A 22,354-nucleotide genomic window follows, 5' to 3' on the forward strand; every position below is an offset into this window, starting at 1 on the left:
ATTTTCTGTGTCATCTTGTTAGGGCAAATAAAGTCTTCTTGAAAGCCTTTAGAGGGAACCTAATGATAATTTTCTATTTTTATTATTTGAAATTCTACTATAAGAAAGAGCAAAGCTTTCTCCCAAATTTATTTATTCTATTATTCATATCGTTATAAAATCAGCTTTTATTTTAGTCTATGGGTTATAATCTAATACTGCCAATATTTTCTCACCTAACTGGTTCTAGCTTTGGCCATTAGGAGATCCTTTGAGTTGGCTCCTGTGTGAGAAAGTCATGTCCTTTTTGAGTTCTTTCATACTTTATGGAATCATGTAATGTTCCACACTTAAGTCTTTTTCCCTGTTCCAGCTTGGAATCAATTATTTCCCCAAGGTAACCTGGTTCCTTTTAAAAAAGAACAATGTTAGAAATTAAGATCTGGAAACTGGGGACTTGTTGGTACTTGGGAAGATTTTCTTAAAACATCACTATGTTACCATTATTACTCCTAAAAATATTAGCAATTCCTGAATATATCCTAAAGTCTGGTCAATGGTAAAATTGTCTCAATTGTTTCAATGTCTTTTTAGAGTTGATTTAATCAAATCAGGATCCAAACAAGGTTCAGTTTTTCTTTTAGTTGGTTTCTATTTTAGTCAATTTTTCATTGCTGTGAACAAAAACAAAACAGAACAAAACAAACAAACAAACAAAAAACTGAAAAGAACAACATAGAAGAGAAAAAGTTTATTTTGACTGACAGTTTCAGAGGTTTAATCCATGGTTGGCTGATTCCATAGCTCTGGGCCCAAAGTGAGACAGAACATCATGGCAGGAAGGTATGGTAGAGGAAAGCAGGTCTGGACATGGCAACCAGGAGCAGAGAGAGAGCTCTGTTCACCAGGGACCAAATATAAACCCTAAAGTTACACCCCCAGTGACCTTCCTCCTTCAGCCACATCCTACTTGCTTACAGTTAACTGCCCAGTTAATCTATATCAGTGGATTAATCCACTATGTTAAGACTCTCATAACCCAATCATTTTTACCTCTGAAAATTCTAGCATCATATCATATGTGAGCTTTTGGAGGACACCTCATATCTAAATCATAACATTTTAAATTTTAACCTATAACAGTCCCCTCCTTTTTCCCTTGTCGTTTGTTGAGAAACAATGTCATTTTTCCTGTAGAAATTACCAGGTGGTAGATCTGATTACTTGCATCAGGATGGCATCATTTGTTTTTCACACAATTCATTGATTTTTTTGGCAAGAAGATTTCAGAGGAGGTTGTGCAGTTTTTACTGTCATATAATATCTTCTTGCCTTTCATTGTGATGTTATAATTATTCAATGTGTTCTGGTGTTTTTGACCTGATCTATTATAAAATTTTGTACCAAACTTTTCATCTAATGATGTTAACATCCACTGATAATTATTGTCTAGATTCATTATTTCATTAGAGGCTGCAAAGTGAAAGAGTTCTATCATTTTTTTTGGCACTCATCAGTTGTTTGTTTTATTAAAAAAATTCCCTATCAACTGAAATATGGTTTGTATAAGAAAGGGCTTGGAATAAACGCTCGACTCTTTCCTTAGCAACCTTTGAGGTGACCAGAGACTTTATTCTCCATGTCAAGATGAACTCATGAAATTTAACATTTAATATTATCCAGTCATCCTTTTAGATGCTCAATTTTTTCAGTATTTAGCCAGTGGGATCACTTTCAGGTTGACTCTTGTGAAACGATCTCAGTAGCAGTTTATGGCTTCTTTGCTTTCTGGCAAGACAAAAGGTAGGTTAATCTAGTGCATTTTCGTCCCCAAATCTGAACCAGCCATTTCTCCCAATGGAATCCCAGTTCCTTTTATGTGGAAATAGTATTTTGGAGCTCAATGGTACTGACTGGGTTGGTCTCTGATTCTAGTGCCCCCCACCCCACCCCTTTTAAAAGAAAAATACATCAGATTGGCTCTTGTGTTCTTTTGAGAAAACCCCACCCTTTTGTGCGTTCTTTATGGCACCAGAGGAAATTCCAGGCACATGCTGTATTTTCTCTGCATCATGAATTCAAACTTATAGAAGTTTAAAATTTTGACATCCTCTAAGTTAGCAGTCTATCCCTTTTTTAGCATTTGCCATTATGTTTTTCTTGGCTCCAACTAAAACTGACCTTGGAGGGGTCTTTTTCATCTTAGGGGAGGGTGTCCTTAGTTTCCATGACTGAAACAATGAGAATCAACTTAGTGTTCCATGTCAAATACAAGTATGCAAATGTATTTATACAGACACGTATATATTGTATTATTGTATCTTTTTACATGTATTTTTTGCAAGGAGTGCCCAACGCTTTGGTCCCCCGTCCTTGTTGCAGTTCCCGCTGAAGCCTGGAACCTTTGCTCCACTTTCAGGCTGTCCAGGGAAGTTTTAAGCGGTGAGACCTCCCAAACGTCCAACCAATAGACACTAGCGTGGGAATGCGGGACTGAAAGGAGGAGGGACGACCGAGACTGCGCGGTGAGGGGGTGGAGAAGAGGGGCGTGGCCGAGGCTGGGGCCGCCCCGCGGGGGCTGATGCCAACTGCCAATCCAACCGCCAGCAGTCTGGCTGGGGATTGCGGCGGCCAGCTCCGCGGAGCGTCTTTCAGTCCCGGGTCTGTGTGTGTCTCCGGTGTCCTCTTTCCGGCCGGCACCTCACTCTTCGCTTCTCGGGTTCGTCTCCAGGTTCTCACTTTCTCCTTCTCTTTCACCGTCTCCCCATCCCTGGTGCCAGCCATTTTCCCGGGCTTCGGTGTCCAGACCTGAGGACCTGCCCTGCGCCCCATGGAAGAGCCCCTCGCGCCTAGCTCAGCCTCCAGAGCCACCGAGGAGCCTGGGTCCCGCGCAGGTGAGCGAGGTTGGGAGACAGGAAAGCCACCCCATCCCGCAGGAAAATGGGGCCCTGTCACTGTAGGGTCAGATGCCAAGGCACCATCTGCGCTTTGGAAATCCAGCCTTTGGGAAATGTTGGGTTAGAGCCATGCGGTTGGCTAGGACCTGACAATCAGAGAGCATACTTGGCTATTTTTGTTTTCTTCCCACTGAAGCCAAACTTCAACCTTAGATGAGCTTTGTGGAGATGAAGAAGAACTGAGACAAGGAAAATCCCTCTTACTACGGAGGTATCTGTGGGCGGCACAAACAGTGAGCTGGAATTTAGGAGATCTGGAGCTTGGTCCATGTTTTGCTACTGAATGTCCTTATATAAGCTCCCCCCACCCCCAAAGCCAGGTCAGACTTTATTGTTGTTCCTCATTGTACTCTTTCTGGGTAAGAGAGCAGGGAGCATTTCATAGGAAGAGGATTCTATGGCAGACATTAATTTGAATTCTTTGCTAAAATGAACAGTTGCAAAGCATTCCTGTGTCAGATTCTTCTCCATCCTTAGTTCCAAGCACATTGTATGAAATACTTTAGATGTCCATGCCAGAGTCACTATCTGTATTAACACTGCTAACGTGATCAATATAATAATAAATAAAAAATTATTGATAATAACTAATTGTTATAGTGATAGACCCACAAGTGAAATTGTAAAGACATCTAAATTTGTAGTAAGACTTCTATTTGTATAGTGCTTTAAAATTTGAAAGTCACTTTTGAGTGGTTCTTTATATGGGTTGTCTTAAGTAGGTACTATCCACATCTTACAAACAAGGAATCTAAGGCCTAGAGAGATTCAGTAACCAGCACTAGGTCACAGTACCAAGTGGAGGTGGGACATGAATCCAGCCACATGACAAATGCTTTTCCTTTGGTCATCTCTCCACTTCCTCTCCCTTTCCTTTTCCTAGTTCTTCTATCATACTCCATGCTCATCCAGTGCTTCATTTTTATCACCTTGAGAATTCCTTTTTAGATGTTAATAGTCTTGTTGGCTAAATGATTACTACTTAAATATACCTCATTATTAAAGAATTAACTTCTAAGAGTTTGAAGTATCTCTCCCAGAGATGAAGAAGGATTTAAATGCTCTTAAGAGGAGGAATTATAATTGTTGTTATTGCAGTCATGCATCATGGAATGATGACAATACCTACGAAGGAATGCATCATTAGGCAGTTTTGTTGTGTGAACATCATGACTATATATACACAAACCTAGATGGAATAGCAGTAGGCTATATGGTACCTATATTTGAATGACCTATATGGGATATGGAGATAGATACACACACACACACACACACACACAAGCCTATTGTTCCTAGAGCTATGATGAACAAAACATGAGATTAAATCAAGTATAAAAGAAAATGGTATAAATCAGAAGACTCAGTAGGCATGAGATTTGTGAGACTGCTGACAGGTAACATGGATTCTGAAGCAAAGGGAAGCATAGAAATTAAGTAACATGCCCAAGGGTATGTAGTCCTCTTGGTTCAAATAGTTTTTTAACCATTACACCAGCCTGGCTCAGGGACAGATGTGTACTTAGAAGAAAGCTTGACGCTCCCTGGCAGGAGGGCCTGAACTGGGGGAGAGAGGCACATAAAGAAGACACTCTACCTTGGCCTGTTTTTTGATTATGCTGTTGAAAGTCCAAGATTGGAGGGGGGGTAGATTTTCTTTTGACTCAATAAGGCCATCTCCCCTACTCCCCATGATAGTGACCCATAGTTCCTAAGTTAAAATCAAGTGACTAAATGAATCATTCATGCACTATTGGAAATTTTTCCTAATTGACTAGAGGACTGTAGCTAAAAGCAGTACTACTTTGCCTTACAGTTCATTGCTCAGAAAGCTGCCTGAGAGATTGGTTTAAAATAATCACACCATTCCTTTGCCAAAAGCTCTAGAGTGGCTCCCTATCTGTGGGATAAATACCTTAATAGGTATCAGAGCCTCCCAGGATCAGGAGTCTGCTGACCTCTTCAGCCCCATCACTGCTCATAGCATTTGCATTCTGTCTTTATATCCTACTGTACTACTGAAAGTCTCTTTGCTGTTTTCTGTTGCCTATAGGCTTTTCAGGTCCACTCGTTCTGCCCTTCTCCTTCTCTTCTAACATCCACTTCACTCATTTGTTCATTCAACATATATTTGAGTTCCTTTAATGTACCAGGGCTGGTTCTAGGTATGAAAGTATAACAGTGAATAAAATAGATATATCCTTGCTCTTTTTTGGATCTTCTCTTCTGTAGTATGTACTGAACAACTGTAATATATGAGCTATCAGAGGGTAAGAAATGGAGAAAAGAGCAGGAAAAAGGGACAGAGAAGACAAGGAAGTTGTCAGGGCAGTCCTCACTGGTTGGATGATGTTTAAATAGAGCTGAAGGAGATAAGAGAATGAGCTCTGTGGCTATCAGAAAAAGAGCTCCAGGCAGAGCATGTTAACCATATGAGGTAGGAGGTTACTTGGACCACACTGTTGGGTGTACACCCTCTGATAGGGTGAACTAGGGGAAAATCTCCCGGCTTCTTTGATGACAAAGAAGATTGCCATTTACCTCTTAAATACAGTCGAAAATCAATATGGAGATTCCTCAAAAGACTAGGAATAGAACCACTGTGTGACCCAGCTTTACCTCTCTTTGGTGTTTATTCAAAGAATTAAAGTCAGCATATTATAGAGACACATGCATACATATGTTTATAGCAACACAATTCACAATTGGAATCAGCCTAGGTATCTGTCAACAGATGGACAAAGAAAATGAGGTATATGTACCAAATGAAGTTCTATTCAGCCATAAAGAAAAACAAATTATGTCATTCACAGAAAAATGGATGGAGCTGGAGAGCATCTTGTTAAGTGAAATAAACCAGACTCAAAGTCAAGGATTGTATTGTTACTGGCAGCCAAACCAAGGAAACCGCCTGGATCCCTGTTGGCCACCTGCCTGCATAAGAAATAGGCAATGGATGTACAAAGAAAAAATGAATTTTATGCAGTTTGATCAAAATGGGGAAAATCAGCTAGAATGTTGCTCTCTGGATTCTACAGCTAACGAGGTAAATCCACTACAGAAATGAATACAATTTATAGAAACAAAAGCTAAGTGATTGGCTTATTTTGCTTAGCAAGATATTCTCCACCTCCAACCATTTACTTGCAAATGCCATAATTTCACTCTTCTTTAAAGCTGAGTAATATTCCATTGAGTATGTATACCACATTTTCTTTATTTATTCATCTATTGAGGCACACCTAGATTGGTTCCATAGTCTAGCTATTGTGAATTAAGCTGCTATAAACATTGATGTGGTGTGTCACTATAGTATGCTGATTTTAAGTCCTTTGAGTATAAACCAAGAAGTGGGATAGCTGGATCAAATGATGGTTCCATTCCCAGTTTCTGAAGAATCTCCATACTGCTTTCCATAGTGGTTACACCAATTTGCAGTCCCAACAGCAATGTATGAGTGTACCTTTTTCACCACATCCTTGCTAACATTTATTGTTGCCTGTATTCTTGATGATTGCCATTCTGACAAGAGTGAGATGAAATCTTAGAGTAGTTTTGATTTGCATTTCTCTAATTGTTAGAGATGTTTAACACTTTTTCATATATTTCTTGACCAATTGTATTTCTTCTTCTGTGAAGTGTCTGTTCAGTTCCTAAGCCCATTTATTGATTGGGTTATTTATATTTTTTTTGGTGTAAAGTTTTTTGAGTTCTTTATATATCCTAGAGATTAATGTTTTATTGGAGGTGCATGTGGTAAAGATTTTCTCCCAGTCTGTAGGCTCTCTAACCAAAGGCCGAATGTTTTCTCCAGTATGCGGATGCTAATTCACATGGGGATAGGAGAGATAATAGAATGAAACAGACATTATTACTGTATGTATATATGTGACTATATGACCAATATGAGTCTGTAACATATACACTCAGAAAAATGAAATTATATCCCATCTATGTATGATATATCAAAGTGCATAAACTCATTCTGCTGTCATGTATAACTAAATAAAACAAATTAAAGAATAAAAGCTAAGTGATATGCATATGTAGATTTTAGCTAGTCTATGCTTAGCTAGATATTTTATCAGTGATAGTTTTCTTGGCCTCTGTTCTTTGTATGAGGAAGTTTTTATCCTCAGCATGAAGAATTCAGGAGCTCTCTGTTTTAATATGTTGTCTCTCATATGTGGGAGCTAGAGGAAAAAAAAGGAAAAAATGGATCTTGTGAAAATAGAAGGTATATCTATAAAGGACAAATTAAAAAAATAAAAATTAAAAAAAGAAAAAAGAAGAGAGACCAAGAATGGAATTGGGAAGAAGGAGGTTAGAGTAAGGGGAGGTATGAGGGAATGAAACTGATCAAATTATGTGCATACATGAATATGTCACAGTGCATCCTGCTATTATATATAATTACAATGTGCCAATAAAAAATGAGAAGGGAAAAAAGGGTAAGAGAAGATTGCCTTTTATCTTAGGCTCCAGTACAGGGAGAAAGTTTCTCAGTAGAATTATTAATCACAGACATTCACTCAAATGGATTTGGGTTTATATTTATGTTACCCAATACTCTAGAAACTCTGCACCAAGAAATTGACATTAAAAACCATCCCAGGCTCTTAAGACCCCTGGATTCTGAGCAGAACAAATGCAGAATGTCTCTGGGGAGAGACACTCTTGACATAGGCTACATAGGATTCCTACAGAGTTTTGAGAACAGAAACGTCAGAGCAAGCATATTGCTTATTTTCAGTTCATCTGTGTGAATGAAAGAAAACTTGTATATAGGCCAGCATCTATGTATGGACACACACATTGAGCTGCTTCCTGTCCTTACAGAGATCATGGAAGAAGTGACATCATCCTCCTTCAACAATCCTCTGTTCCAGCAGGAAGACAAGAAAGGGATTACCTACCGGATCCCGGCCCTGCTCTATGTGCCCCCCACCTGCACGTTCCTGGCCTTTGCAGAGAGGCGTTCAACAAGCAGGGATGTGGATGCACTCTACCTGGTGCTGAGGCGAGGGTTGAGGACTGGGCACTCAGTACAGGTGACTCATCCCAGATCTAGGCCTGGGCCTTATTTTCTCTCCACAGATCTCAGTGCACTTTGGGATTTGTGCCTTTTCCCATCAATGCTAGAAAAACCCGAGCCGAGGAGGGAGAAACAGTAAAAATAGTGTCTCTCAACTGAGTGCTTTTTGTGTGCCAGGGACACATTTGATCTTCACAGCTATTCTGTGTCCTAGGTACTGTTGTCAGTCATGGTTCACCTATAAGGAAACTGAGCCTCAGAGAGGTTGCCTTTTGCTGAAGGCCAAGCAGCTATAATACAGTGGTAGGAGGAGGCTTCAAAGTGAGTCTCAACTCCAGAGGCCTCCATGGCTCATTCAGATTCAGCTAACATATGGTGAGCTTTTCATTTCTATTTCCAGTAATTTGTATAAATCACCCAAGGAAGTAAACAGTATTAGTCCAATTTTGCTATTCCCTAAAATAAGCGACTTAAACTTGAGACCACAGTTAGTAAATAACAATATTAGCCATATTATTACTTTTACTAAATGCTTAATGTGAGGTATGTATTATTCTTCTCATTTCATTGGAGGAAACTGGGCCTAAGAATTAAAGCAACTTGCTTTGGGCACACATGTAATAAGTGGTATAATTGAAGCTGGAACCCTTGCCCTTAAGTAGCACATTTTTACCAAAAATATAGGGAATAAAGAATAATTGCTGTTCTTAGGCATGGAAGCTCCAAAGTTATTTCAGACCCCATATTTCTTCTTGTTGCCTTCCTTACTCCCAGAGTGGCTGAAGTGAGGATCAGAGGAGACAATGGCTTTGAGAGTCTTGTTTAAAAAAATGTATGGCTGTGTCTCTGCCCATAATAGGTACTTTAATCTCTCTAACCTACCCTACTTTTCTACCTATAGATATCTGAAATCTTACCATTAAACCTTCAGATTTATAGCAGATATCTTCTTCTGTTACAGTGCAAATGTTATTGTGTTTAAAATGGGCCTTGCCAATAACCATATTCTTGCTTTTGGTGTCATTGGCTCACATTTCCAATCCCTGAAACCTTGAGTTGTCTTCATGGCTCCCCAGGATAAGGCTCCTTTCTTGAATAACTGGCCTCCAAAGAGGCCTACTTCTGCATCCCAGCAGAATGTGGATATCTAGCTATTTAATTTTTTTTCGGACAGCCATGAGCCGTGGTCATGTTGTCTGCTTTCTTATCAAAGCCAGAGAACTGTTAAGCATTTTTTGTAATCAAACCATATCTGTTATATAACCTCACTGCCCAGTAGTCAAATACATTCACAAAATTTGTCCATTTTAACTCTTCTCTCTTATTTTATTTACTTTCATCTTCTGTTTTACTTAACCAAAGAGTTTTGAAGTTAGAAAAATCATTATCTCAATGTCTTTTCCAATCTGGAAATATGTATTCCACTGATAACTATAATAGCTCAGTGGGTAAAGTTGTTTCTTTGGAGTCAGTAAAGACCTACATTTATTGGCTCTCTGACCTTAAATACTTGACTCTTAGCTGTTTCATCATCTGTAGGATGTAACTGATGATACAAATTATACAACAAGAACAACATTAGTTATTTCCCAGAAAGGGCCTGCTTGCATAACTCTTCAAATGAAGACTCTAATCCTATGGCAACTTAAATTTTCTTTTAAATGAGGTAATGTCTACCTTTCTATAATTATTCATCGATCTTGTTCTGCCTTCTAGAGCGGTCAGTATCTATACATAATATAGATAAAGTCCCTTTGGCAGAGAGCTTACTCTTTGAAGTACCTGGAAGCTGTGTTCATTCCCTTTGAGTCTTCTGTTTTCTGGGATAAGCAGCTTTCTTTCTTTTAGTGGCTCTTTAGGCAGTGGTCCTAGTTTGATTTCTAATCTCTTACTGACTTTGGGATCTGGTCTGAGATGTCAGTGTCTTTTTTTAAAAGTGTAGTATTCAGAATTGAAGTTAAACTTCAAGTATAGACTGATCAGCTCAGCAATGAGGTAGGCTATCTACCTCATATCTGTCTTACCTTGAATCCTTTAATGCAGCCTAAGGTAAAATAGCATCTACTGTTTTGGCAGCTGCATGACACAGTTGACTAATATTGAATAGATGGTCAGCTGAAACTTCTTAAGTCTTTTTCTTTTCTTTTTTTCATTTTTTAAATTGTGGTAAGAGATATCTAATATAAAACTTACATCTTAACCATTTTAGTGTTAATTTTATTTACACTGTACAGCTAATCTCTAGAACTTTTTTTATCTTTCGAAACTGAGACTCTGTATCTATTAAACACTCCCCATTTCTCCTTCTCCCCAGCCACTGGCAACCACTACTGTACTTTCTATTTCTAAAAATTAGGCTATTAAAAATACCCCCACATAAGTGGAATCATACAATGTTCATTTTTTGTGTGTGTGATGGCTTATTTCATTTAGTATAATAATATCCTCAGAGTTCATCCATGTCAGAATTTTCTTTGTATTTAAGGCTGAATAAAATACCATTGTAGTATAATTTTGCTTATCCATTCATTTGTTGAAGGACATTGAGTTGTTTCCACCTATTGGCTGTTATAAATAATATTACATTGAGTAAAGGTGTGCGGATAGCCCTTTGAGACTCTTTTTTTTTGGGAGGGGGGATATATTTCCATAAGGGAATTGCTAGAACATAAAATAATCCTATATTTAATTTTCTGAGGAAGTAACTACTGTTTTTCATATTGGCCACAATATTGTATATTCCCACCAATGGTGTAAAAGTGTTTTGGTTTCTTCACACCCTTGCCCAAACTTATTTTTTTATAGTAGCCATTCTTATGGGTGTGAGATGAGATCTCATTGGTTTTTTTTTTGTTGTTGTTTGTTTTGTGTCAGGGCCTCGTGCTTTCTAGGCAAATGCTTTACTACTATGCCACAACCCCATAGTGTGGATGTAATTTGTTTCCCTAATGGTTAGTGATGTGAGCATCTTTTTTCCCCCACTTTTTTATTGGTGCATTATAGTTGTACATAATGAGGTACACAATATAACAATATAATTTGGCCAATGTCATTCCCCAATATTCCCCCTTTTCCATCCCTCCTCCCTCCCCATCCCTTTCTTCCCTTCTACTCTTCCTTCAATTTTTATAGGTTCCCCCCATCTTTCTTTTCCTTTTTCCAGTTTTTCCAGTAAGTATCTTTTTATATGCTTTTTAGCCTTTACATCTATTCTTTTTTTTTAAAGAGAGAGAGAGAGAAAAGAGAGAGAGAGAGAGAGAGAGAGAGAGAGAGAGAGAGAGAGAGAGAGAGAGAATTTAATATTTATTTTTTAGTTTTCGGCGGACACAACGTCTTTGTTTGTATGTGGTGCTGAGGATCGAATCCGGGCCGCACGCATGCCAGGAGAGCACGCTACCACTTGAGCCACATCCCCAGCCCCTACATCTATTCTTTAATCAGGTTTCTTATCCCAGTCCTTGAGCTCACAACCTGTTTTATCTGTCAAGCCTTAGCTTGTTTGTTATGTCTTCATTGCTCCAGTTGGTTTAGATCATTTTGGATTCTAAAGTTTCAGTGCTTTGTTTCTACTTTTGTAACAACTGTGCATTAGACGTATCTGGCCCAAATCATTTTCTTTTCTTAGCCAACAAGGATGACTGAGCTTCTTTGACTCCCCAGCTACTCAATGATTAAGTTGACTTTATCCCTTACCTTTGAGTTGGTTAGAGTGTGCAAGGTATTCTGATAACAGAAGGGGCTGCCCAAGAAATCCTGGGTTTTCTGTCTCTAACCTAGTTCAAGGAAGGGTTTTTAATCCAGGAGTCTTAGAGTAGATCCCTCTGCGGGATGGGAGTAGCACTAGAAAACTCTTATGGTCCAGTATGACTGAGATTCTGAGCTGAACTTTCCCCATTCATGAGGGTGCCTGTTTCTTCATATTCTTACCAATAGAATATTATCAAACTGTATGGTTTTTGCCATATGATTTTGTGTTATGAAAATATTGTGTCAGTTTAATTTTAATTTATATTTCTTTTTTGTGTGTGAGCTTGAATATTCTTTAGTTTTTTCCCTCTTTCTTTCAGTTGTATTATCTTGTTCTTAGCCCATTTTTATTAGGGTTCTGAAAAATTTCCTACAAACTTCCAGTTTTATTTTTTAAATATATTAAGGAGATTAGGCCTTTCTTTATGATATGTCTGATTAGGCATTATCTCATTGTATCCTTATAATACTCCTCTGCATAGATGTTTTTAAATTCTTCATTTAGTTGGTAAAGAGATTGAGGGAAAATAAGACTGAGCAGCTCACCCAATGTCTCACAATGGCAATGCAAGCAGGGTTAGAATGAGATATCTCTGATTTTGTGCTTGAGCTTTTAATAAAGCTGTTGTGAATTGCCTCCCCAGGGTAGCACAGGAAGGAAAAAAAATTTTTTGTCTTAAATTTCCCCATATTCACTTAAAATTTCTCTGTTTTCCTGCCTGGCCTTGCTTTGCTTTCTTTCTTTTCTTCTTCCTTCTTTCCTTCCTTCCTTTCTTATTTACTTTTATTATTTTTTAATTATACTTTTTTATGTTAGAGTATATTTTTTCAAATATATTTACTTTATTTTCATGTGGTGCTGAGGATCGAACCCAGTGCCTCACATACGTGAAGCAAGCGCTCTACTGCTAGGTTATAACCCCAGCCCCCTTATTTATTTATTTGTTTGTTTGTTTATTTATGGTACTGAGGATTGAACCCAGGAACTCTACCACTGAGCTATATCCTCAGCCCTTTTATTTATTTATTTTTATTTTGAGATAGAATTTGCTATATTAATTGAGGGATCCTACTGCTCAACCTCCCAGGTAGCTAGGATTATAGGTGTGTGCCACTATACCTAGCCTTGCTTTTCTTCCTTTTCTCTTTTTTTCTTTCTTTTCTTTTTCTCTCCCCTCTTCTTTCCTTCTCTTTGCAATTCTCCTTCCTTTTTTGCCTTTTTTGAAAATTTTATTTAGTTACTGCCATGTGCCGGGCACTAGACTTAACAAAATTAGTACAGTTTGGATTCTACCCTCACATGTCTCATAATCTAGGCAGGGAGACAGTTACAAAAAATTTGCAATGTTTTATAATTTCTGTAACTTATAAGGAATGCTTCACAAAGGAGGTGACTTTTGAGTTGGGTATTAGAGGATGATTTGGAAGTCCAAAGAAAGCAAGGAACAGCATTTTAGACAGAAGGGACCACATTTATGATATATAGCCATGTCTTTTTCCAACTTTATAGGTCATCCTTCAATACTTGAGAATTTGGGGACTGCTTGGGCCTTTAGAATTTTGTAGATGTAGGGCTGGGGATGTGGCTCGGTGGTAGAGCATTTTCCTGGCATGCATGAGACTATGAATTCAATGTTTGGTACTACAAAAAAAGAATAATTTTGTATATTTCAATATTATTTATTTTTCTGTTTATGAAAAGTACCAATGCTTTTAATGAGCCTCATATCTTACATTTTACTCCCCCTGTCTCTCCTTTCCTCTTGACTAGTGGGGACCCCTGAAGCCACTGGTGGAAGCCAGTTTACCTGGGCATCGGACCATGAACCCCTGTCCTGTGTGGGAGCAAAAGAGTGGCTGTGTGTATCTGTTCTTCATCTGCGTGCGGAACCAGGTCACCGAATGTCGACAGATTTTTTTAGGCAAGAATGCTGCTCGCCTCTGCTTTGTCTGCAGTCAGGATGCTGGATGCTCGTGGAGTGAGGTGAGGGACTTGACTGAAGATGTCATCGGCTCAGAGTTGAAGCACTGGGCCACATTTGCTGTGGGCCCAGGGCATGGCATCCAGCTGCAATCAGGGAGGCTGGTCATCCCTGCATATGCCTACTATTTCCCTTATCGGTGCCTTTGCTTCGCACTACCATGTAAAACAAAGCCTCATTCCCTGATGATCTACAGTGATGACTTTGGGGTGACATGGCATCATGGTAAGCTCATTAGACCTTTGGTGACAGTGGAGTGCCAAGTGGCAGAGGTGACCAGGAAGGCTGCTCATCCTGTACTCTATTGCAGTGCCCGGACACCAAACAGGTACCGAGCAGAGGCTCTCAGCACTGATCATGGTGAATGTTTTCAGAGACAGACCCTGAACCCACAGCTCTGTGAGCCCCCACATGGCTGCCAAGGCAGTGTAGTGAGTTTTCGGCCCCTGGAGAACACACGTAGATACCAGTACACAGGTGGCAAAGATGCTCCTACCATTCAGGAGAGCCCTCTGCTGGACAATTCACTGAGGCTGGAGGAAGGAGCTGGAACAGCATCAGAAACATGGCTCTTATACTCACACCCAACTAGTAAGAAACGAAGAGTTGACCTGGGCATCTACCTCAACCAGAACCCCTTGGAGATTGCCCACTGGTCTCACCCTTGGATCTTGCATTGTGGGCCCTGTGGCTATTCTGATCTGGCTGCTGTGGAGGAGGAGGGCTTGTTTGGATGTTTGTTTGAGTGTGGGACTGAGTGTGAGTGTGAGCAAATAGCCTTCCGTCTGTTTTCAGACCAAGAGATCCTGAGCTGCATATAGGGGATCTGCACCATTCCTGGTAGGAACCTGAGCCAATTCACGACAAATAATTTACTGACTTTTCCATAGAAGAGAATGGCAGCCACAGCCAGGATAACAGAGGTTACTGAGGTATACAGAGAATCAAACCCTTAATATTCTACTCTTGGCCTTTTTTTCATTTCTTCGCCAAAGAGCAAAATGAAAAATTTTCCATAGCTCCTTCAGTCAAAGATCACTGAATTGGCCGGTTTTAGAACATTGGACTTGTTACCTGAACTTCCTGGGCCTCAGGTGTCCATCTGTAAAATGAGAGAATTGATTCTGTGATCTCTTGTCTTCCCATTACTAGGAGAAGCAGAGAACCTATATGTTCCATGATTAGCAAGTCCTGGCTGCATAAGGATTCTGCTCAGAATGGGCATCAGAGTACTTTCTTTTCAAATGACTCTTCCCTAATAATCCTATAAGGTTACACACAGGGGTCGAGGCAAGAAGAAAGACCTGGATTTGTTTTTCATATTTAATAACAAAACACCCTTACCCTTCTAATCATGCTCCAAGCTTTGCAGGCTGTCCATCCTAGAGGAATTGAGCAAGACAGCAGAATCATGAGGTCCCCTACTTTCTCCAGCTTTGCAGCTCTGCTCAACCTTCCCTTCCTTATCCAGAAAACATTTCCTGGGAGAAAAATGAGAAACCAGCAGCCCCTGATGATGGTGCTTTCTGCTTCTGATATCATTATCTTGATGAAAATGAGCCTGATGTTCATTTTCCCATCAGAGTGATTCCTGTTGGGAAAAGGACATAGGTTTAGGATATTAGAACACTGGACAAACCAGGCATGTTGGTATACATCTACAGTCCCAGCTACTCAGGAGGCTGAGACAGGAGAATCCCTTGAACTCAGGAGTTCAAGGCCAATTTGAGCACTATAGAGAGACCATGTCTCTAAAAACAAAACAAAAAAATGGACAAAACTTCCTATGGTCCCTTCATGGAGCTCACAGTTTATGGAGCTAGAAAAGGAATTAGATTTGAGAAAAAAAATGCTGATGGTGGATAGTTGGTAGATATTGGGTTCTAAATTGGGATGATGGTAACTCCTGATGTCATTGTTTTAATTGCATCTTCAGTATACCTGGAGTCCTCTGTCCAAGGGCTTGTCCAGGCTGCTGGGTTTTCCCCAAGTTGGTTTTATTCAGAATGTTTTTGTGGCACAGCCTCTCCTTTATCATTGGGGAAGGTCTTCACTCATTAGGAAGGTCATGGGCTGTAAACCTCTAAATCAGGCCTATTTGTTGGGATCTATTGGAATCACTACTTTTGAAGTGGGGATGACTCTCCATCTAAGACTTTTGGGGCTGAACTTACTTAGTCAGTCATGGGTATCTCACATGATATTCCAATAGTTGCTTCTATCTTAGATTGTTTCCCTAATAGGCTGTTATTATGACAGAAATTTTAACATTAGATTTATTTTTTGTCTCTTTCTCCCTATTTAAGGAGGATAGTGCCTTAAACTCAGCTAAATATTTTTTGGTGCTAGGTAATGACCATGAAGAGTAAGCCTAGTTATGGGATGCAGCCTAGGAGGCTAGAGTTGTAGTTATACGAGGCAGGTAAAGAATGTCATACTTGAGCATATTACTTAAGACTGTAACTTTGAATGGATTTTAAAAATCCACTTAGCCTTTCATACATTTGCCAAAGTAATCTTCTTAGTACAGTTATGATCTTCATCCATTTGTGTGTACATTTATTTAAATATTTCTTGAGTGGCTCTGCATAATGCAAGGTACTTCTGTTGTCATTTCTTGGTTCAAAATCATTTGTGGCTCCCATTGCTTACTAAAGTTTAGACAGCCTGACATGCAGGACCTTCCAGTTTGGGGATAAAAATAATACATTAATACTTCCCTTTATTTCCTTATATGAAGCCCACTATCAGGGAAGACTTTTGTGAAGCTGGCCAAGTGAAGGGCGGCAGGGGCCTAGGGGTGGGCAGAGTTGGTGGTATAGGGAGGAATTGAGGAAGAGGAGAGTTAAAAAAGCATTTCTACCTCCTCCTAAGAGGTAGAAATGCCTTGCTCAGCAAAGCTTTCCTGAGCACTAACCCCAACTAAATAGGAACTGGAAGGATGGCTAATTCTAAACCAGGAATAAAGGAACATCCAGACTTCTTTAGGATTGTCTAAAGGAGTCAAGGAAGGGATCTTGGTCATGTGCCAGCATGGGCCAAAGCTGTGTAATATCAGTATTCCTAAGATATCCATCTCTTAATTGCCCCTCACCCTGTACTCCTCCCTTACCTCAAGTTTGTTCTCCTTAATGGCTAGCAGTGAAACTTTTAACTGGAAAAGGGCTTAGGTGCTTACTTAAGGAATGAGGAAATCCAGAATGAGGCCTAGAGTGGGTGATGGCAGCTGTGAAGAAAAAGATCAGCAGATATGAGTCTGTCACCTTTAGGAAGAGAGAGAGAATGTGGCCCAGTTGTGAAGCCTGGGCTGGAGAGATGGTGTAGGTGGTAGCTGCTGTGAAGAAGAAATGACAAAAGGCTGGGGATGTTTCCTGAAACCCATGGGAAGGGAGAGAACCCTGCACAGGCCTGCAGCTTGGCCTGAGAGGAGGGCCAACCCAGCCCTATACCAAGCTAGCTTAACTTGGCCATGCTAAGTGAACAATAAATACAGCTATAGGCACTCCAGTGCTGGTGCCAATCACCCAAGGCCTTCAGGGCCCTGGGACCTACCCTAAGTAAGCCCATTTCAGCCACACTTTGGATGGTAGAGTGGAAAAGATAGGGAAAGTGGTGACAGCTGTGAAGAAAAGAGGAAAGCAGAAGTGTACCTCTTGGGACCAAATTATCCTTTGCCCTCCAAAGCCCACCATCCTGTTCCTTGGAGAATGGATGATCCAGCACACATGACCCACCACTAGGTGTGCACCCAGATCAACTGCCCACCCATTCAAACTGTTGATCCTACTCATGTTCCTTAACTCCTCAGCTCTTTAATATTTATCTCAGGTCCTTGTTGTTTTGTGCTTTGTTTGTACCTGTTTTTCCTGGTGACCAGTTTCCCCTCAGGTGGCCAAAGATATTTGTGACTATAGCCAGAGATAAGAAACTTTTCATTTTGCCTGTTGGGTAATCCAAAGGACCCATAGGGGTCAACCCAAGGCTGTAGGATTGATATCTCCACCTGGATCTGGCTGCTCTCTTCCCCAGTAGGCTATAAGTTTCCCTACTGCATTATTGGAAGAGATGTCATGTCATTCATCTCTGTGCTGTCAGAGGCTGTACTCTTGAGTTTCTTTTCGATTCTTCCACAGGCTGCTCATATGTATATACCTCTCTAGGCCTCTGCTAGGCTGGAGACTTCTGAGATCCAAGTCTGACTACTCTCTGTCCTTTTTACCTTGAAAAAATATATGTGAAATGACTTATCTATAAATACATACTTTTTCTACTACATTTGGAATTCCTTGAAAGTAAGGACTGTTTGATTGCTATCTTTGTCCTCTGAACCCAGTATAGGGTCTGGAAAAGAGTAGACAGTAGAAAAGACAGGCTAAGTGAATGAATGAGTCGGCCTTCTGGAACTAACTAAGGAGGCCCAGAGGGAGTTCTGCTACAAGGAGGATATTATGTCTCTCTATAGTTGCACAATATTCAAAACCTGCTGAATGCTCACCCTAAATAAGTGTTCTCTTCCCTGGCCTGCTTCCATGTTAGTCATAGTATTTCCTGGGAATGGGCTTTTCTTTGGCTTGGTCCTGCCAGATGTTCTCCAAATTATAGCCCAAGCCTAAACCCAAGCTATGATTCAGGGTTCTCATTTCACAGGTATTTCCCGTCTGTCCCTGATTAGATTTTCTGAATTGCCACTTTTCTAGGACTCCAAGGAAGATGCTGAAACTCAGCATGTTCTGAGTGGTCTTAGCTTTATGATGCCAAGTACCAAAAATACTCCTTGTATCATAAAACTACCACCACTCTTGGAAGCAAGAAGAGTAAAAAACTTAATTTTGTTGACCACTGTTGTTTGGTTAAGGAAACTGAGATGATCACCTACTATCTATTCCCAACTTAAAAAATAAATTTGAGGCAGTTCTTTTCACAGGAACTTTTACTTTTAGAAAACTTTAATAATAACAATCCATTGTGCCTTTACACATTGCCATTTGAACATAGTTGACTGTGAAGGGAAGCAGGGCAGGGGCTATCAAGACTAACTCAATAGCAGGCTATTTAAATAGAGGATTCAGGGTGTACAGGGTCACAGTGACCCCAGCTCCAATGCTCATCACTGCATGTCTTATGTATTTCAAAACACTTTAAAGTTATTATCAAGCTGTAGCTGAAAAGCCCACAAATATTTACCTAAATGTAATGAATGGGCTTTAGTTTTAACTTCTGATCTTAACCCGACTTTCTGTTAGTTCCATTGGGATGCTTATAAGGCACTACTGGATTTGGCTGTATATTTTAGCACAACTTCTTATATTCTGTCAGATCAATCTATTAAATTCACTTTTGAAAAGGCTTCAAATGGGCAAATCTTTTGCCATAATACTGAGAGTCTCATACGATCAAACAAATAAAGTTTGGAGAACTACTAATTTACCTCTTAATTACTTATATGATCATTTAAAAATTACAGCAATTACAGCAATTACTTATATGATCATTTAAAAATCTGGTGCTCTGTTTTATTTTTACATGTTTTATTAGATGGCTTAATCTCTGAAGGGCTTTGGGGCGTGAGAGGAATACTCAAGTCTTTAATATTTAAAGATGTAAACTTTAGTAATGAACATTATTAAACTCATATCAAAATATTAAAACCTTTAAAATATTGATACAGTAACAAATTTGATTAAAACTGCCTTAAACAAATACCAATTATAAATTAAGTAGACCTGATCCTTCTTTTTTTTTTTGATACTGGGGATTGAATTCAGGGGCATTCAACCACTGAGCCACATCCCTAGTCCTATTTTATATTTTAGAGTCAGGGTCTCACTGAGTTGTTTAGTGCCTCACCATTGCTGAGGATGGCTTTGAACTTGCAACCGTCCTGTCTCAGCTTTCTGAGTTGTTGGGATTACAGGTGTGCACCATTGCACCTGGCTTAGAGCTGATCCTTTTGAAAAGTTCAAGCACTATAAAAATAGGTAAAATATAACTAATCCAGTTATCATAAAATATACCCTTATACCAAAATGGTGTACAAGGAGTTGATGCCATGGATTTACTTTTACATTTAGGGAGTTCGAATTTTTAAACCTCCCCAGGTTTTTAGTAACTTTATTAGGGTCTCTCTACTCTCACCTTCCTAGGGATTTAGTAATAGCAGTACCATAGAAAAAAAATACTGCCATTTTAGATAAGCTGTCCAGTAGGCACATTGAACTGGTAAGTTGGTGGCCTAGAACCACAGACAAATATCCTTGACCAGTGGAAAAATGCCTGCATGCATTAGAAACAGAATAGAGTCAGGAAGCATCCTGATGCCATCCACTTGGGCCCTTCACTGTTGTGGGAACCAATGACCCCCTGACCTTTATTTTATTTTTTAAGCTACTGTGAGTTGGATATATATAACTTGCAACCCAAAGAATTTAAATATCCATCCTCACTGAAAATTTGATTACTTGGTACCATGACCTGTTAGTCACTACCTGAAGATGAAATATAAGCCATAAGTAATTAGCTGTCAATACAGTCTACTGAAGTTTGACAGTATTATGTAAAAGGTACGTTACCAAGAGAGACATTGGGGTAGACTACAGAGGACCTTACTTGGAGGAACAGGGAGCTCAGGATCCTTGTTCTAGAATTAGCCACTAACCTGCTGTATGGCTTTGTGTGAGTTACTGGCTCTCTCTAGAAAGCAGTTTATTCAACTATAGCATGAGCACATCCATGTCCTCCTGCCTCACCAGGGATTGTGTGCACTTGCTAGGCCAGTAAATTCTGAAATTTATGTTATATAAACAAAGATAAATTGCCTTTATCCGACCTTTGGTCTCCATGACCCTCAGCACTGGCAGCATGTGTTGTTTGAGTGCTAAGAATGATTTACAGAGGAGAGAGGGTGACGGGGCCCACTGAGGAGGGCACTGAAAAGCAAACTGCAGGCCTGATGGTTTTGACCAACCTGACTTTTCCCCGTATTTTTTGCTTCCTTACTATGAGGAATTACCTAATCTAGGTATGGAAGAGGCCACAAGTAGTCAGAAAGGGACTTGGTCTGCCTCATCTGTCCTGTGTGCCTATTAGAAGGCCAGCATATTATAGGAAAGAAAGGTGCAAGGAGAATAACATTTGTAAAGTGCCTACTGCATGCTTTGAGTTATATATTCTCTTGTTAATTCTTTTAGAGATAGATAGAAATGTATAACACCCAGTAAGTGGTGAAGACAGAACTGATTCCAAACCTCTGTCTTGGTCATTCAGCAAAGAAGAGGCAGAAGTGGGATGATGCTTACTTCGCAGGTTGATATGAGGCAGAGTGGTGTTGCCTAAATCCTTGGAGCATGGTGGGCATTTAGCAGCTGGTAAGAAGCTGAAGGTGATGGTCCCTGGAGCAGTGGGTCTCACTGTGTGCTCAAACCAAAGTCATCTTTTTCTGTTTATCTAAGAGAAATGCATTTATTTTTCTCCTTGGAAGCCCAGACCTACTGGAATCATATCCCAGTGCCCCCAACCTTTAGAGCAGTTGCCTTTTCAAAATCCAGAGTCATTCTAAACATAGATTTTGTTGTCATCAACTAGGAATAGAATCAGAAATGAGAGCATGGATTCCCTGAAGGGGTAAACATAGAACTTGATAACAGGTGAAGCCGACTTAGTGCCAATGGGAAGCCCAGGGGCCTGCAGGCACTGGGCAGCTCTCTGAGCCACAATTTGGAAATAGATTTTTGTGTTTGGCTTTAGCTAGCAGTGCTGCCTCAGTCTTTCCCTTCTGTGGGCCAGTCTCTTGACCTGTACCCGGTAGCTAGATCTGAGCTCCCAAACAATGTGAATGGTCCTCCACATTCTCTCCTCTTTGTAACAACCAAAAAAGCAAGGCATCATTGTCCCTAAGCTACAAATGAGGAAACTGAGCATTGAAAAGGTTAAATGGGCAAGTATCTTTATAGTTTCTTCATCTATAAAAACCAGGGTAATAAAAGTCCCTCATAGTGTTATGAGGGTGAAGTGATATAATATTAAAACTTAGATAAAAGTTTAAAAGTGTCTGGTACATAGTAGGTGTCCAGAGAATGGAAGCTTCTGGGACTTTTGTTTTTTCCTGTAGTAATTATATTAGCCCATCACATGTGCACATTGGGTGCTAGAGCTTAAATTCTTGTATCTCCCTTAATTCATATGTTGAAATTTAACAAGGTGATGATATTAAGAAAATGGGCCTTTGGGGAGTAATTAAGTCATGAGGGCTTGCCCTCATGAATGGGACTGGGGCCCTCATAAAAAGCCTAAAGCAGGGCTGGGGATGTGGCTCAAGCGGTAGCGCGCTCGCCTGGCATGCGTGCGGCCCGGGTTCGATCCTCAGCACCACATACCAACAAAGATGTTGTGTCCGCCGAGAACTAAAAAATAAATATTAAAAAAAAAAAAAAAGCCTAAAGCAGCTTATTAGCCCCTTTATCCAACAGCCATGTGAGGATGCAGTTACAGGGTGCAGGCTGTGAGGCAGAAAGCAAGCCTTCGCTAAACCTTCAGACACCAAATCTTCTGGCTTTGATCTTGAACTTTCTAGCCTTTAGAACTGTGAGAAATAAACTTCTATTATTTATGAATTATCTAGCCTAAGACATTTTTGTTATAGCAGCCTGAACTAAGTG

At 39.9% G+C, this 22,354-nt stretch overlaps 1 protein-coding gene and 1 pseudogene across 3 annotated transcripts; one reads left to right on the forward strand and one right to left on the reverse strand.

The window, feature by feature from the left end:
* LOC113181702 (elongation factor 1-alpha 1 pseudogene) overlaps positions 1-2,763 on the reverse strand; it is a 20,596-nt pseudogene extending 17,833 nt beyond the window's left edge.
* Positions 2,612-22,130, forward strand: Neu3 (neuraminidase 3). 3 transcript variants are annotated; one of them, XM_026387260.2, is made up of 4 exons: positions 2,612-2,873; positions 7,776-7,987; positions 13,490-14,291; positions 14,496-22,130. In XM_026387260.2, exons 1-4 carry the CDS (start codon positions 2,810-2,812, stop codon positions 14,519-14,521), a joined length of 1,104 nt encoding a protein of 367 aa, XP_026243045.1. In that variant the 5' UTR covers positions 2,612-2,809; the 3' UTR covers positions 14,522-22,130. The 3 variants fall into 3 exon arrangements, with proteins under 3 accessions (XP_026243045.1, XP_026243043.1, XP_026243044.1); XM_026387259.2 differs by adding an exon at positions 5,750-5,982 and having other exon boundaries at positions 2,789-2,873; positions 13,490-22,130; XM_026387258.2 differs by having other exon boundaries at positions 13,490-22,130.
* Positions 22,131-22,354: the final 224 nt, after the last annotated feature.

Source organism: Urocitellus parryii, chromosome 4 (assembly GCF_045843805.1).
Source record: "Urocitellus parryii isolate mUroPar1 chromosome 4, mUroPar1.hap1, whole genome shotgun sequence".
NCBI classification, from domain to species: Eukaryota; Metazoa; Chordata; class Mammalia; order Rodentia; family Sciuridae; genus Urocitellus; species Urocitellus parryii.